Source organism: Hylaeus volcanicus, chromosome 3 (genome assembly GCF_026283585.1).
Source record: "Hylaeus volcanicus isolate JK05 chromosome 3, UHH_iyHylVolc1.0_haploid, whole genome shotgun sequence".
NCBI classification, from domain to species: domain Eukaryota; kingdom Metazoa; phylum Arthropoda; class Insecta; order Hymenoptera; family Colletidae; genus Hylaeus; species Hylaeus volcanicus.
In genome coordinates this window covers 31,007,819-31,022,947 of record NC_071978.1, presented here as the reverse complement: position 1 = coordinate 31,022,947, position 15,129 = coordinate 31,007,819, and the positions used below count along the sequence as shown (strand labels likewise).

General features: G+C 43.0%; 2 protein-coding genes across 4 annotated transcripts; both read left to right on the top strand.

Annotated features, from left to right (window-relative positions):
- Positions 1-399: 399 nt before the first annotated feature.
- Positions 400-2,699, top strand: LOC128873866 (protein THEM6). The gene is made up of 3 exons (XM_054117821.1): positions 400-648; positions 1,548-1,762; positions 2,003-2,699. The coding sequence occupies exons 1-3, from the start codon at positions 504-506 to the stop codon at positions 2,237-2,239; spliced, it is 597 nt and encodes a 198-aa protein (XP_053973796.1). The 5' UTR covers positions 400-503; the 3' UTR covers positions 2,240-2,699.
- Positions 2,700-2,846: 147 nt separating this feature from the next.
- Positions 2,847-15,127, top strand: LOC128873863 (tetraspanin-9). 3 transcript variants are annotated; one of them, XM_054117812.1, is made up of 5 exons: positions 2,847-3,224; positions 9,083-9,194; positions 12,198-12,389; positions 12,466-12,648; positions 13,231-15,127. In XM_054117812.1, exons 2-5 carry the CDS (start codon positions 9,132-9,134, stop codon positions 13,564-13,566), a joined length of 774 nt encoding a protein of 257 aa, XP_053973787.1. In that variant the 5' UTR covers positions 2,847-3,224; positions 9,083-9,131; the 3' UTR covers positions 13,567-15,127. The 3 variants fall into 3 exon arrangements, with proteins under 3 accessions (XP_053973787.1, XP_053973790.1, XP_053973788.1); XM_054117815.1 differs by lacking the exon at positions 2,847-3,224 and adding an exon at positions 8,161-8,347; XM_054117813.1 differs by lacking the exon at positions 2,847-3,224 and adding an exon at positions 8,407-8,445.
- The last annotated feature ends 2 nt before the right edge of the window (positions 15,128-15,129 follow it).

Genomic DNA, 15,129 nt, shown 5'->3' with positions numbered 1-15,129 from the left:
TGGTGATCGTTGTTTAAAAATTTGTTTAGTTGTACATTATTCTAGGGTTACATTATTAAACTGATTAAATTTATGATCGCCTGGGACACCTCAAACACCAAGAAATACGAAGAATTGAGCGTGATTAAACTACGTCCGATACCAACACCTGCTCTCAATGATCGTAGAGAACAAAGGAACTGATAGGTTTGATTAGTCATTGACAGATAATTATTCATCCGTACGTTAAAGGGGCGTTGACAAAAGTCACGTTACGAATGAAATGACCTAGTACTTTGACCGCGTGAAATATTTTGAATTGGACACGCATACACCGCACGACTATTCCGATGAAACTTCACAGGTTGAGGAACCGGTTATGCGCGTGTAGTAAGAAGCGACCTCGCCGTTTGGAATTTCACGGTGACCGCTCGCAGTCTTCTTCGGACTGTGCCTACGTGAACATCGGGTCCCGCATACTCGTTCTAGTTCCTCGCCTCACTTTCCAGAACTAACTCAGAAAAATGGTCTGCGCTTGCGTGCTGGCTATCGCTCTTGCCCTCTACGTCCTGTTCGATGTCAACTATTTCCTGAGAATCGGTTTTACGATTGGCATGGGCAGGCTTTTCCACAAGAAGAGGAAGATTTTCGATACCACTACTATCTATGGTAAATTTAAAGTTTATTCGTACAATTTGCTGTGCATCAGTGCGCATGTGTGATCTAAACTCTAGCTGTACTAAACCTGGAAATAACGGGCCTCGTTCTACGTGTGTCTTTTTCCTCTATATTCCTTTTTTAAATAATTGTGGGTCGTAGTTTATCGTGGAATGTTACAAACAGATTGGTCGCGAGTAGTTAATAATCTATACTTGTCACAAATACGAGTTTTCAATAATCTGAGAAACATTTCCGGATTTCGGCCTTTCAAACCAACATCGATACCGTTTAACATATACATATATAAATAAAGCCCGCGAAAAATAGCTCGCTACATTTGCATCACGTGGCCACAGATGTTTCACGCTTTCGACACGACTTGAATGACGTCAACAAGGGGTCAGAGATAAATACACGCGTTAAACCGGAACAGCTTCAAAACTTTGTCTCACGAATATCTAAGAACGCGTTTCTGAATAATATTATATTAAGCGGATAGTCCGAAATAAATCGTAAACTAGCCTTGAGATTAGATTTTTGTGCGATTATACTTTCATGGCGTTGATATCGACTTGAAAATTAAGCGGGTATCGAAGGATATCGCATCGTACCGTGATAACAGTTTCGTTACTGATACGGACGAATACAGTAAAGAGTATGTATCTTATGAATATTATCATGAATAATTTACGAGGAATACGATGACAGGAATACCATTTTTATATTTGTCAAGTACCTACCTTTGTATTCGTTTAGACCGGGTATATTAAACTCACTTTTTCCCGACGGTTAATTTGCACTCTCTTACCATGTCACGGATCGTATGTATATGTATGCTTATTTTACGAATACCGAGTAGTTATTCATTCTTGACCTTTTCTTAATTAAATCATAACACTTTTTTCCAGGTATATGCACCACGCAGGACGTAGATCTAGTTTTTCGACACATGAACAACGCTCGATATCTTCGCGAGCTCGATTTCGCACGATTCCACTATTACGATACGTCTGGGATCTTTGCAGCAGTCTCTAAAAGAGGCGGAGGTGCGGTACAAGGTGCATCGTCGACCCGGTACCGTCGAGCGATTCCTATTTTTATGCCATACAAGGTCACCACGAAGGTACGATCCTCGTTATTACACGGTCCTCAATTACACAAAATATCAATATTAATTGGAGTCACCGCCGATATCGAATCACCAATGAGAGCGATTTTTCGAATCTTATAACATTTAAAACTAATATGGCTTAAGACATTTTAAAAGAAAGACAAGAATAGTTTTATACACAAAAAATTATAAAATAGTTTTTTTTACGTTTTCGTAATATTATCAATTAAAAAATTGTCTCATTTTTTACAGTTGATCTATTGGGAAGACAAACATTTCTACTTGGAGCACCAGTTCATCAGCGTGACGGATAATTTTGTCCGCGCGGTTGGTTTGAGTAAGCAGACAGTTACGGGTCTCGATATTCCCGTGTCTGAAATTATCGCCGAAGTCGAACCGGGAGCTCAACGACCTGAAATAGAGAAGGATCTGCAATTATGGATAAGTTCCATGGAGGAATCCTCTCAGAAGTATAGGAAACGGGACTGAGGGTTAACTACTTTTTATAATAGAGCATATTTAATATTTATACATGTACGTTCTTGTTATGTTAATCGTCGTAACAACTGTTGCACGTTTTTGTCCACACGCGTCATTAGCGATTCATTTCATTCATAAATTAAAAAACACTCACTGAATTGGACGATTGTTCAGAGTTTCTCATGCTTTACATATTATCGATTAACAATCGACTACTGGAGTGACTCGTCGGGACTTGGGTGTTTTTACCGATATTTACAGTACGATAATTCATTGGAGTCTATCGTTTAATTTTATACGAAAGAAATATTTACTTGGGTTACACAGAATTTTGATGTTAATCAAACTATAAAGTATTCATTTAAGAAGGTAAATGGTTACATTATTACGAAAATGTTTTAAATTGTCTGTAACATCCACAACGATGGCCATTTGGTAATGAAATTTTGATTAAACGTTCAAGGAAGAATACCGTATATTTTCTGCATCTCTCAACTGAAGATATCTGCCATAGTTTTTCTATTAAATATCGTTTCCCCCTGCACATTCTACTTGTGTTTTTAGAAATAAAATGTAAAGTAGATCGTAGCGAATTTAAATATCTACGAATACTACAAGTTCCGAAGGGACGAGAATCAAGTCATCGCGGGGAAAAGAAAAAACGGTTGGAAAAGCCCGTTTCATTCTCGACAGCTGGAGCCGTGACATAACTCTATCTCGTGTAATCTGTCACGTCGTGTTCCCTCGCGTCGTTGAATTTCCACGGTTCCCGTCAGATGGCGACTTTCGTTTCACGGTGACTGATGGAGAACGGATGTGCGAGAGTTCTGCACGTTCCAGTCGTGCAGTCGATCCGGGAACTCGAAACCTGTCGCGAACGCGAGCCGACCTTTGACTCCGCTTCCCATGAACCTTCGTGATCCGTTCAGTGCCGAAGAGCTCCTGACAGCTCCCGTCGATCGCACATCGGTCCATTCTCATCTTCATCCCACCTGTAAGTGGTATCAGCACGTTTCGAATAGCGTCTACCGATTCTTCTTGTTTACCTCTGCTCAAATTTTCGCCGTCATTACATTGTGATTAATTTGTGACAGAGATGGACAAACTTCTCATCTAGATAAACAATTTCGAGTGACGAATAAAGAATAAACATCCTTTGATCCGCTATTCGATCAATGAAAATTACAATCCGAATTCGAATAAGAATCTGTATTTTGTTCATCTCTGTTTCTGTTACCTTTATGATCTGATAACTTACACTTGTCAGATTAAATAGCGATCGTAAACTAGATTTGTAATCTGCAACCCCTATCCTGTCCGAACTGTAGCGCAGTTCCACCTTCTCATCTTGCGTAGATCTATCGATTTTTTTGCTTCTGTGTTTGTGCGATCAAGTCTGGCGAAGTTGACGTTTTATTTTGCATCAAGTATTTTTGTTTTGATATCTAGTAGATTTTTTACATTCATCGTTCCAAATGTCACACTGTTTCGGTTACGAGTGTCAGCGCGTCACATTCGCTGATGGTATCGTTTTCCGGAATTCCGCGCGGTAAGCATAAATTAAAGATGACACGATTCAATGAATAATCGGCAACATGACAATCGTAACGAGAATATTACCGCATTTAGTATTTCCATTCGCGATTTAATTGATACGATTACGTTACGTGTAACTTAAAAATAACCGATGTCGGTACATGGAGGCGCATTTGCATTTACATTGTCTTTGTGTGCAAATGGCATTCGTACGGATAAAATTATGTAATTACATCAGGAAAATTCCTGCACGAGTAAATACACTGTTGCGCGGCCCGTGTTTTCATAGGAAATGACAAAATCTGTTATTTTATTGGCATCGTCCACTGCTCGCGAAGAATCCGTTTCGACACATCAATCGTTATATCGAATCAAAATGTATAACAGCTATGTATGCTATGTCGCACGTTTTTCCACCTAGGTAAGTGTTTGCTTACTTTTACTTTAGATACGTTGTTAGAAAACCATTACTTGGAACGATAAATAAAGGTTCCGAGTACAAATATTTGTCTACATAATACAATTTGATAATATTTATTAATATTAAAAGAAACAGATAACGACACATTCGTGCCGATGGAATATTCGAATCATAAAATCTATCGAAGATTTAACATTTAACAAACTCGTCGTTAATTTTATTCGCCTTGTCTGGTGTCCGTGCGGAAACTTATCCGCACCAAGGCTCCGGGCAATTTTGTCGCGTGCACCGACGGTAGATCTCGTTAACCTCGACGAAACACTTTTAAACCAACGGCGGGAAGAATTAATTCGTTGTCAGCTAACCGTCGCAGACTGACGACCGAGACCAATTACGTCAACGTATACTGTTTCCGCGCAACAATTTCTTTTACGATAAAAATTCTCTTTTCTAAGGCGTCGGTTTATCGATGACGTTGTTCGTTTGTATTTCGTAGCAGACGTAGTAAAATTCCAAAAAGGTTTGTAAGGCTGTATAAAGAAACTGTAACAAACTTTTTTATATCCATAAACGGTTTTAAAAGTTACGAGAAAAATTGTATGCGCAATGAAATCAATTATGGGTCACGCATCGCGAAGGACTTGAAACTCTATTCGACCAGGTCGCACAGTATCGAACGTGGAACCGGTTACGTAAGGCAATCGAGACTGCGCATTACATAATGATTATGAACGAATCTCATAATCAAGCTAATACGAATTGTTCAATGACACTGGTCCCGTTGCAAGTCACGTTCCCCATGCTACTCCCGCGATAATATGAGAAACAATCTTGTCGATCATGGACGAAACGTTGCACGACCTTAAATAAAATTACAGTCGACATTTGTGAGTTAAAAATCCAAATAAAGACCGCGGGTAGTCAAATAGAATATGCTCGAAATTTAAATGAGAAAACTTCCTCGTGGAAACTCTTGTTGGTATCGCGGACGAAAGCCAGCGTTTAGTAACGATCGTTAATTAGAACAAGTTTTTAGATTAAGGACCATGTAATTCCGTCCACGTGTGGAGATTAGGAACGTTAATTAAATGTCGCTGCGGACCACTCCGATAATCCACGGACGCGATCGCGACATCAAGGAAAGGAAATCGATCGTGCGAACTTTCTGAACGCTGATTTCTCTTTCCCATGTTCTTCTTCGCAAAACAATCGTCCGTAGGATTTTTTCATTAGTACTATGACCCCTATCCTATCTTCCGCTTTCTTTCTCGCTCGTGGAAAATTTCTTTCTTCTTCGCAAATCAATCGAATAATCGTAGTAATACTTCTGACGGACTCTAAAGTCTTTTCGCAAAGGAGAAAAAGAACAGTATACATCGCGTGTTACCATAATCCTGCGACAGAGAAGCCAATCACGTATGCGTCGCGATGGATTAAAAGACGGGAGAGCTGAACGGCGCGGCGCGGCGCGGCGCGGCCTTTTGTTCGATCCTCCGTTCCGTCACGTGGGAGGATCATCGCACGAGGCCGCATATCGTCTCGCGATTAACGAGCGTATTATAATAAATTGGGAATTATGACGCTGAGACCCTCTCGTCTCACGTAATCGACCAGCCGCGGTTTCTTCCGACAATCCCCTTGCAACGACCGCGAATAACGCGATGACTACACCGTCGTATAATAGAAATTACGGTCGACCAAGGATTTTTCAATGGGACAAATCACGCGTGCGATCTGTTGCTTCTAGAATCGTAAACATGAGTTTCATAATTCCATTCGGAAATGATTAGCTACAGTCTCCGATAAGTAAAGATTCATTGGTGCACGAATGCTCGACGGATACAGCTTCAGGGCGTAGAGAAGCGTAAATTTCCATGCAACGAACGTTCCTTTAATCGAGATCGTGCAAATTACACGCTAAGAAGGAACAGCACACCGGCGAGCTCCGAACGTGGCTGTTGTGTGCTCGACGCTCCTTTCCTCGATTACGTCACGTGGGAAGTTGAGCGCGTAGGACGCGTTAACGCGCGGTTCTCCGATGGCACGTATCATAAAGCGAGGAGAACCGAGAACCATATGCACCACGAGTGAAAGAGGGAGAAAGAGAAAAAGAATCGTGCCGCGTTAAACTCTTACGTTTAAGCACCGTCCACACCGTGTCCGTCGAGGCGACGAGCGGGGAGATCATAGATGATCGCAAATTGTCCGCAATTGGCAGGAAGTCGCGGCATGGGGACCGTTCCTACGCCCCCTCGCACTCTCTTCGCTGTTCATTAGCCGCCACGTTTGCGGTTTCATTTCGCTCGCACGAATTGATTTCAAGTACGATTAAACCTTGCTACGCGAATCCCTAACGGGGATTCTCCGAACGCCTTTGCCGAATTAGACCTTTTCGCGTCCATCGAAATTTTACTCGATCTTTCGAATCGGTATCTTTCTTTCTTTCGAGTAACATTTTCTGCTTCTATCGGAATACTCTTTTGTTTAATTACTTCTAGTTGCAACAAGTGGCACGGGTATTACGATAGCGGGTTGCGTTACGCGTGAAACCTCGTTCGGTCGTGCGATAAGGTGAATCAATATTGTTTTGGTCCTGATAACGACATTCGGATCGAGGCACAAGAAAGGAAAACTTTCGTTGATTCGCGAACGGAGTAAAATGTGTTTCAACGGTGAGGTTTGCCCTAAAGAGTGCACCCGAAGTCGCTGTTTCTTTAAAAAGAAAACAATCTTGTTGTCCGCTTCAGTCGATTCGAAACATTTTACGCATTCAACGAAATGCTTGAATCAATTCAAGAAGATTTGTGTTCACGGTAACGAGAAGATAAGTCAAATTGTTGATCATAAATTTCGTACTTTCGACGAGCATAAATCGCAAGTTTTCCTCGTTCCTTTCGCGAGCTAAGACTTTGCAAATAAGGTATTTCGACTGTCAGCAAACTTCGTTTATCTTTCGATGCTGTACTCGTGATTTGTTCGTTTGTACAGCGTAAAAAAAAGGTGGCTCGGTGAACCGTTGAAAGTCATCGTTACCCTGAATTACGAGAAATAAACCGTATACAGGTTCTTGTTTTTTTGTACGTCGATATCGCCTATCCTGTGTAAAGAAATTCGCTTTCGCGTCAAAATCCAAGGAGTTCGAGTGAGAAACCAACGACGTCGCAAAACGATCTGTGGATCAACAGAGCGAAGAACGAAATCGTTCGATGTCGAACGCAAACGAGCGGATAACGAGAGAAACGTTAACGATTCGGTGAAATTAATTGTTTCGACTACACGCTATCCTACCATGATCTAGGAGCATCTCTGCGATCGCAAGAGAAAGTTTCCAATAACTTTTTTTAGCGTGATTAAGTTCTTTCCTAATTTATTTTTCAAACTAACTAGTTTGCGCGTGAACGCTTCTCCTTAACGAAGACGGTTTATTCAACTGCCCGATTGCTGCCACTCGATCCATTATTTACGCTTACGCGAATCACGATGTTTAATGCATGGAAAAGAACTCGTCGAACACGCTGCCAGTGTTTTTCGAGATTGCTGTTTCCGATACCATCGTGACCGTGTTCCGTGGAACATTCTATGGGACCTTTACACGACCGACAGGATTAGTTGCATCTTGTCAGAACCGAGCGGAGCTTGATATCGATGCTTTCACGAAAACAATATGAAATGCTGAATTACGAAGATCTTAAAACGCTCGAGTCGGTAGAGGTAAACGAAATGTCGAAATCTAAATCTTCGACGGAGCGTGAAGCGACTCCGTGCGAAAAGAAACGCTCAATGATGTTCGAGAAGCAGCGAGATGCTTGATAAATTGAAATCGTTCTACGGAAAGGAAAACAAGCTCGCAGATTTCCGACGGCCTTGACGTCTCGCACGTCTCGCACGTCTCGCACGTTTCGCAGCAGACGTTCGTAGGAAAGTGACGTCCACACGTGAGTACTCCAGTCCTCGCGACGTAGGTGTTGGCTTCAACCAGAGCCACGCGATCGTGATCGGGATCGTGTATAGGTGAGAGGCCTCACCGTCGACACGATGTCCCGTTAGGGGACCTAGAAGGCCCAGAACGGGCTACAGCCAATCGTATCAACCTGGTTCCGAACACACCGGAACTGATCCTCGTCAGACGAGGATCGCTCGATCGGTCGATCGGTCAACCGGTACGCTCGCTGAATTTTCGCATCCGCGACGCGATAGATTCATCCTCGTGAACCTGTCGCGCGACAAGAATGAGATCTTTGCTATCGAGACGTTGATCGTAAGTTAGTGTTTCGGTTCGTACCGCGATTAGTGAATCTCGCTTGAATGTGTTTTATTTGTTATAATTTAAATCAGTATGTGATAGTATTCCAGAGTTAATTGTGTCTGGTTAACTCTCGTTATCGTGGATTACATTTTACTCGACACTGCTGTGAATCCGACTAGTTCGTTATATCTTCATCTTCCGCTGCTTCTCCTTCTTGCCTTCTTTTTGCTCGACTCGGTTTCGTTGGTGGCCAAGGCGTTTCCTGGCAATTCGGAGCGATGCGCAGTACGCGTACGTCCGCGTTGTCCCGACGCGATTTCTTTCCATTTCGGTTCGATCGTAGATCCAAACGGTCTATCGCGATCGTGTTACCGATACCATTACCATTTCATCGATCGTGATTCTCGCTAAAGTACGCGGTGATAGTTCGTACGTTTTACTTAACACGGAGGCCGATAACGCAATCCGTGCACATATTAATTAAGATTTGCCGTAGATAACTGGCGTTACACGCTAAAACTTGTACGCGATTACTTTCGCGATTTTACATTAAAGTATCGAGCGATTGCACTCTACGGTAAAAGTTACTCGAAAGTTTCTTCTTTGTTTGCACGAGAGAATCACCGCATACCGTCTCCCGTGGTTCTAGGAAACACTGCCAGTCCCTTTGCCCCGAGGATTTTGCAAAGGATCGAGCCATGGGCCGCACAGGATACACGTGCATCAGACACGTCTTCTGTTCGCTCAACGTTCTCATATGGGTATGTAACATTTATCTACGTTTTTTTACAATTAATTCTAGAATCGATATAGCATCTTATGTGATCATTTTTATTTTTTTTTTCAACGGGCTATACGAGAATGTAAGCGTTTAGAAAATGCATCGCGTGGTTAAGAGTATTCCGCAACTGAATGATATTGGGAAATATTTGGTCTACGAAAGCGAGTATCGTTCGGTTCTCTATGTGTGTATCTGCAAAGTTTCATTGAAATCAAGGCGTAACGCTTCGCGGAGTTCCCTCGTTAAGTAATAATTGTGTTGCGCGCAACACGCGATGCAAGTAACTCCGTCATCGATCATAAAAGGCTCTGTTTAATCGTAGAAAATAAATACAGTGCCGATACTTTGATACGGTACCGTGTTCTTCAGTGTTTTCGTTGACACGAGTCGCGAATCGAAAACAAGCGTTCGAGGCCCACAAGCCGGTCACGGTCTCGAAGAAACAGTCCGCTGTAGAACGTCGAGACAATCGACGAGTTAATTTCCATCGTTGCAGTCAGAATTGCACCGAGCACAAAGGAACAAGAGAAGAGCGCGAACAGTAGGAACAGCCCACGCGTGCGATTAAATCGACGCGCATTGTCATTCTCGGTGCATTCCAACGTGCTCCGTCTCTGCTCTCGAATTTATTGTTCCACTTGAAATCATCCATCCGCGCCGCGTGGCAGTCTTAAATAGGACATTGAACCGTGCTCTATGAGCTATGAACTTACGGTACCACCGAAGACGCTCGTCGACATTCGTTCGACGAGACTTTTCCTTGTAACGCTTTCAACAGGTACGCTTGTCGCTATTTTCTCTCTTACGAGTCCATTATCGTTGCAATTTATTACTCGTGTTGACGTATCGAGGACAGTGCGCATACCACGAACAACTTTTCTACTTATTTTTATGTAAAAAATTGTAGTAGACCCACAGTGGCGATTATTCGAGTTCGCGATTCAGTCAATAAAAGTTCAGCGGCGATTCGAGGGGCAGCTTAAAATAGGGGTAAAATTTTCCAGAGGCCTCGTTACTTGAATTGCGACCTTAATTGCATGCTTGGTCAGTTCTGACCGCGATCGGTCACACTGAAATTGCATTTGTAATTTCGCGCGAGAACGTAGTCGGTTCTCTAATCAGCGAGAAGAGGCTGTTCTGTCCATGGATATTCTTAAAGGGAAACTTTCTAAAAGTCTGACATTTTAAGTATATCATCTTAAAATATCAATGCGAAATTCTAAATACATATCAGCGAGGACATATCGTTGACATTCGTTTGGATTAAAAAAGGATGGCGTTTTCCTTCAACGACATCGGTTACGCGAATTACGTAAATCGAGAGAGTTTAATGGTGTTTAATCAGAGTCCGTTCATTCATTTCTTGACACTGATTCTTGTTCGCGATGTTACGTGTCGATAAAATCGGCGTTGGTGCACGCGCGTCGATATTAGGTCGCTCGAACGCGGTGATTCTAGGCGATTCTGGCCCGACGCTTAAATTACTTCATTCGAACTCGTTTGACCGGATTGGATAACGCGGCCTGTCGTTACTACACAGACGCTAATTTACGGGAGTTCGAGGCGTTCGCCGGTGTAGGGTCAATACTCTGTCGGTGGCCTCTCTTGTCCCGAGTGTCGTCGTAGATTACCCGTTGTCTTATCCACGAGTCGCCTGCCTCGACGTGGACTGGAAGCGTTCATATTTTCGACTACCTTGACGAATTGATCGTAACCTGCCATCTGTAACCAAGCTGTAACCGCCGTAGATTCTGCGCGTGATCGATAATTGGAGCGAAGCCGATTAGAAACGCGAGACGCGATAAAGAACGCGACACCGTTATATCCCCTGTCGTTAAGATAGGCGTGCACATCGCCGGTGAACTTCGAACCACCCAAGTCGAAATCAGGTTCAACTGGTTGGACAAAGAAACGGTAGAAATTCGAAATGGACTTGTCTCGCGGTTGAACGATTGCTTTACTCCGTGATCGTCTCGAGCAGAGCCCAACAGCATGGACGGCAAATTGCTAAACCGCAATAATCTCCGAGAAAGGTTAATATCCCTTCTAATATAATCACGCTGTCACCGATATTCTAGCGTACACTTCACCCAGAAACTCTGTTGCACCCGACCGAGACGATGGTAGAGGTTCCCTCTGAAACCATAGCCGCGACCGCGAGAAAAGAATCGAGACGTAAATCGAGCCAGACGAGCTTCAGCTATCGAGATTCGCGTGCTCCGCGGGTGAAAAGCAACGTCGAATCGTCTCACGTTGCCTCCCATTAACGTTTCGATACGAAATGCAGTGCTTTCTCGTTCCCGACCTACTTTTCCGTTGCGATTATACAGACCCCGAATAATCGAGATTCTCACCGTGCGTGGAAACCTCTGACGTTGTCCGGTGCGTTCGCGATTCGAGACGGTTCGCCGCGGCCGTACCTACGTCGTTTGTCGTTCGTTTGCATAATTCATGGTAGCTACATATTCGAAATCCATTCTAAAAGGTGGAACGTCTCAGAGATTCGAACAAGTCCGGGTCGTTTACCTTGTACCTGAACCCTTGGTACGTTAAAACGAAAGAAAAAACTACGCGTGTCGATATCTCTTTACATCGTTGTGGAATTTTCTAAAAAATTAAATAAAGATTTCCGTGCAGAGTTTACAGAATTGATATCGGTACTTTCTCTCTATTGTACGCAATAGCCGTGAAAGTAATGGATGGAAATTCGTTCCGGTCTCGAGAATCGCTTTTTCCCAACGATCCTCCGACACCGTTCAACGCGTACGCTCGCGCGGAAACGCTTACGCGCGCGTTGACAAAGAGACGACCGTGTTGCCTACATAACTGTGCACTTGTATCGCACTTGTTGCTCTTCCTCCCGTAGTTGGTTGGAAAAATATCGTTAAAAGGGTACGCAATGATCGTACACCGAAGTGAAATCTCCCTCGTTTTTTCTTAAACCATTCGTTAACCGTTCTGACTCGTGTTATCTTCTTTACAGTTATGCGCTTGCGGAATTTTGGGTGCAGGTCTCTGGCTCCGATTGGCTTACTCGGGATACACAACCTTGGTACCGCATTACAGTTTCGCGTCAGCTGACTCGTTGCTATTGGCCGCTGGTTGTCTAACCTTCGTGATCGCCTTCTTCGGATGTTGCGGTGCTTGGTTTCAGTCAAGATGTATGCTGATCACGGTCGGTGGTGTCCTATTCCGTCGGAAGTTCACCTTCGCGAGACCATCATCTTTACTTTACATATTTTTATCCTTAGTACTTCGGATTGGTGATATTGATGTTCCTGGCTGAATTCATGTTGGGGACTCTGGCTTTCATCTTCAGAGAACATTTAGCCAGAAGTCTGAAAGCCGAGCTGCTCTTCGGTATCGAGAAGCATTACAATCTGACCAGGGAACCTGGAACGCTTCCCGCTATATGGGACCACATACACACGGAGGTAAGAGTTTATAATTTTGAAACAAATATTGAAATTTGAAATACACGAGTGTAAAAAAGAGAGGAGACTTACTTCGATAGGTTAAGGAGACAAAAAGAAAATTCATCGTCTATACCCGATACTTTTCTTTTGCTTTGAAATCATCCACTGTCGGATTCATTTTTAGAATAGGTGAGTCGTTGGGCATATTGCGTTGACTTGTAAGTAGCCTGCTTTGGATTATGAATTACAGTAACGAAGGTACTACGCGACAGCGAATTGTAGACGCGTGCTCGGCATTAAATCGAGATGCTTGCGTAATTGAACGAACTAAGCACTCGCTTGTTCCCCTTATGCACAAGTACATTTAATCCGACGATCCGCATTCGGAACGCCGCGCCGTCTACAAGATAAGAAAGCATCCTCTATCTTTGATGCTTCCTCCTTCGTATCTTTCGATTAATCGAATAAAGGTTATAGGTATATATTCCGTGCGTGGTATATATCCACGTGCCAAGTAAAAGATTAGCGAAAGAAAAGTTGCAGGATTCGGAATAAAAATAAACTGTAAAATACGTCGTTGATCTTTGGCTTTGATTTCAGTTCCACTGTTGCGGTGTGCGGGATTACACCGACTGGTTCCAGATCGACGCATGGCCGACGGAGGATCGCGTCCCAGATTCCTGTTGCGTGCAAAGAGAACGATACTGCGGTCGCCTCGATCCGGAGGGTCGCAACAAAGAGCTCTGGTACAAGGAAGGTTGCGCATATGCCATTCAAATGTGGCTGGTGACCAGACTCCACGTGGTGGGCACGGTCGGCCTTGTCGTCGCTTTCCTTCAGCTGTTTGGACAGGTGGCAAGCATGATCTTGTTTTGCACCGTCAGGCACAAGAGGTCCTCCCACACGTACAAGAGCTACGACACCACGAACACCTAGAATTTCAGATGGATCTTGGACGAAACGAGTGTCTAAGGTCCATGGGAAAAGCGATACTCGCAACGATCACGGTCTTCTTCGCCGCGATATGAAGAAGATTTCGATCGTTCCGACACTCCGAATCCCTCTAAAAAGTTTCTTCGTTGCCTCTGATAAAGATACTTTGTTGTTTCGAACCGGATCGCTGTTTCCGTTCGAGATTCTCGAGTAGGCTCGATATCGACGCGATCATCGTTGCTATTCGTGACACTGGAGAAACGGCAGATCGTTAAATTCACGACTTATCGACGAACCAGAAAGTGTAAGTGGAACGAAATGATCGACGAGCACACAGTTCAAGCGATCCGAAAACGTCGAGTGATCGGTCTAACGAGCCGCGTTAGTTTTGACGAATGAGTGTTCAAAAGTGAGCACGTTGATGTTTCAAAGAATCGCACAGACTTGGAATCACAGCTGTAACGACGTCTCGATGAACGTGATTATTGTCCAGAAATGAAGCGGAAGTGACTGGCGTCACAGAAACAATCTCGATGATCAAAGCCATTAGATTAGTAATATTTCAGACAATTTTAGCGTGTCGATTATATTATAAAAATTAATAAAACGAATAGTTTTTCATCCTTTGGTTTGGATTTCGTTGGAATATTATCCAAGCTATGTTAGAGGTATTTAACGATACACGAGAAATTAATCGAACGGTCATTTTTCACAAAAGAATAATTTCATTAATTTCGTATGTATCATTGCGTATTATGTAGAAAAACTAATATTCAAACACGATCCAACCCTACGGACCGAAAACATTTCGTTTTATTTTCTTGCATGGACTAACTAATAAACATGAGAGTACATCGATTCGAGATAATTGTTTCGTATTATAGGGTACGAACTTTTATGTTATCCTGCATGCGAGTTTGTTTATTTACAGCGTAAACGTTATCGCGCACCGCGTATACCAAAATTGCTTTTTCTACAACCAGGTTTTCGGCGATCGTTTCACGTGCAACTTGTCCATTAATTTCTGCTTTGTCACGCGATTAACGCGCCTGGTTGCGCAAACGCAAGCACAAGTATTTTTACTCGTTACCGTTTGAGCTCGAATCGACGCTCCCGGGGTAATAGGGAACCGTAATCGTCGACATTTCTTTCGTTTAGCTTTAAATCCCTAGGAGCATCGTTCGAATGTTTTCATCGTATATTTATTTTATTATACACACGGTCGTATAGTTGGTAATCTAGCTGCACATACCTGACACCTATTAATTATTCGAAGAAGCGTGATTTCGAACGCAGTTCGATGGAGCTGTGTAACTCAAACTTCGCATCTCCCTTGATATAATATATTACAGGAAACAGATGTAATATAATTGTTTTCTTCCGAGAGTTAACGGATTTCTATTTGAGAAACGCTGCGAAAGAGGATGCGAACGGTGAAAGCAAATCGTATGGTTACGTCGCGACTCATCGAAAACCTACGAAAAATTGTCAAAGTTCCATTTATAAGTGAGTTAAAGCTTGTACGTGTATTATTCGAATAATAAATAATATATTTATGCGATAACC

Excerpts from the sequence above, each read along its gene's own strand:
- LOC128873866 (XM_054117821.1), top strand. The coding sequence starts at position 504 with ATGGTCTGCGCTTGCGTGCTGGCTATCGCTCTTGCCCTCTACGTCCTG. Across the intron at positions 649-1,547 it reads CGATACCACTACTATCTATG|GTATATGCACCACGCAGGAC; the intron begins GTAAATTTAAAG and ends ACTTTTTTCCAG. Across the intron at positions 1,763-2,002 it reads CATACAAGGTCACCACGAAG|TTGATCTATTGGGAAGACAA; the intron begins GTACGATCCTCG and ends CATTTTTTACAG.
- LOC128873863 (XM_054117812.1), top strand. The coding sequence starts at position 9,132 with ATGGGCCGCACAGGATACACGTGCATCAGACACGTCTTCTGTTCGCTC. Across the intron at positions 12,390-12,465 it reads CAAGATGTATGCTGATCACG|TACTTCGGATTGGTGATATT; the intron begins GTCGGTGGTGTC and ends TTTTATCCTTAG. Across the intron at positions 12,649-13,230 it reads GGGACCACATACACACGGAG|TTCCACTGTTGCGGTGTGCG; the intron begins GTAAGAGTTTAT and ends CTTTGATTTCAG.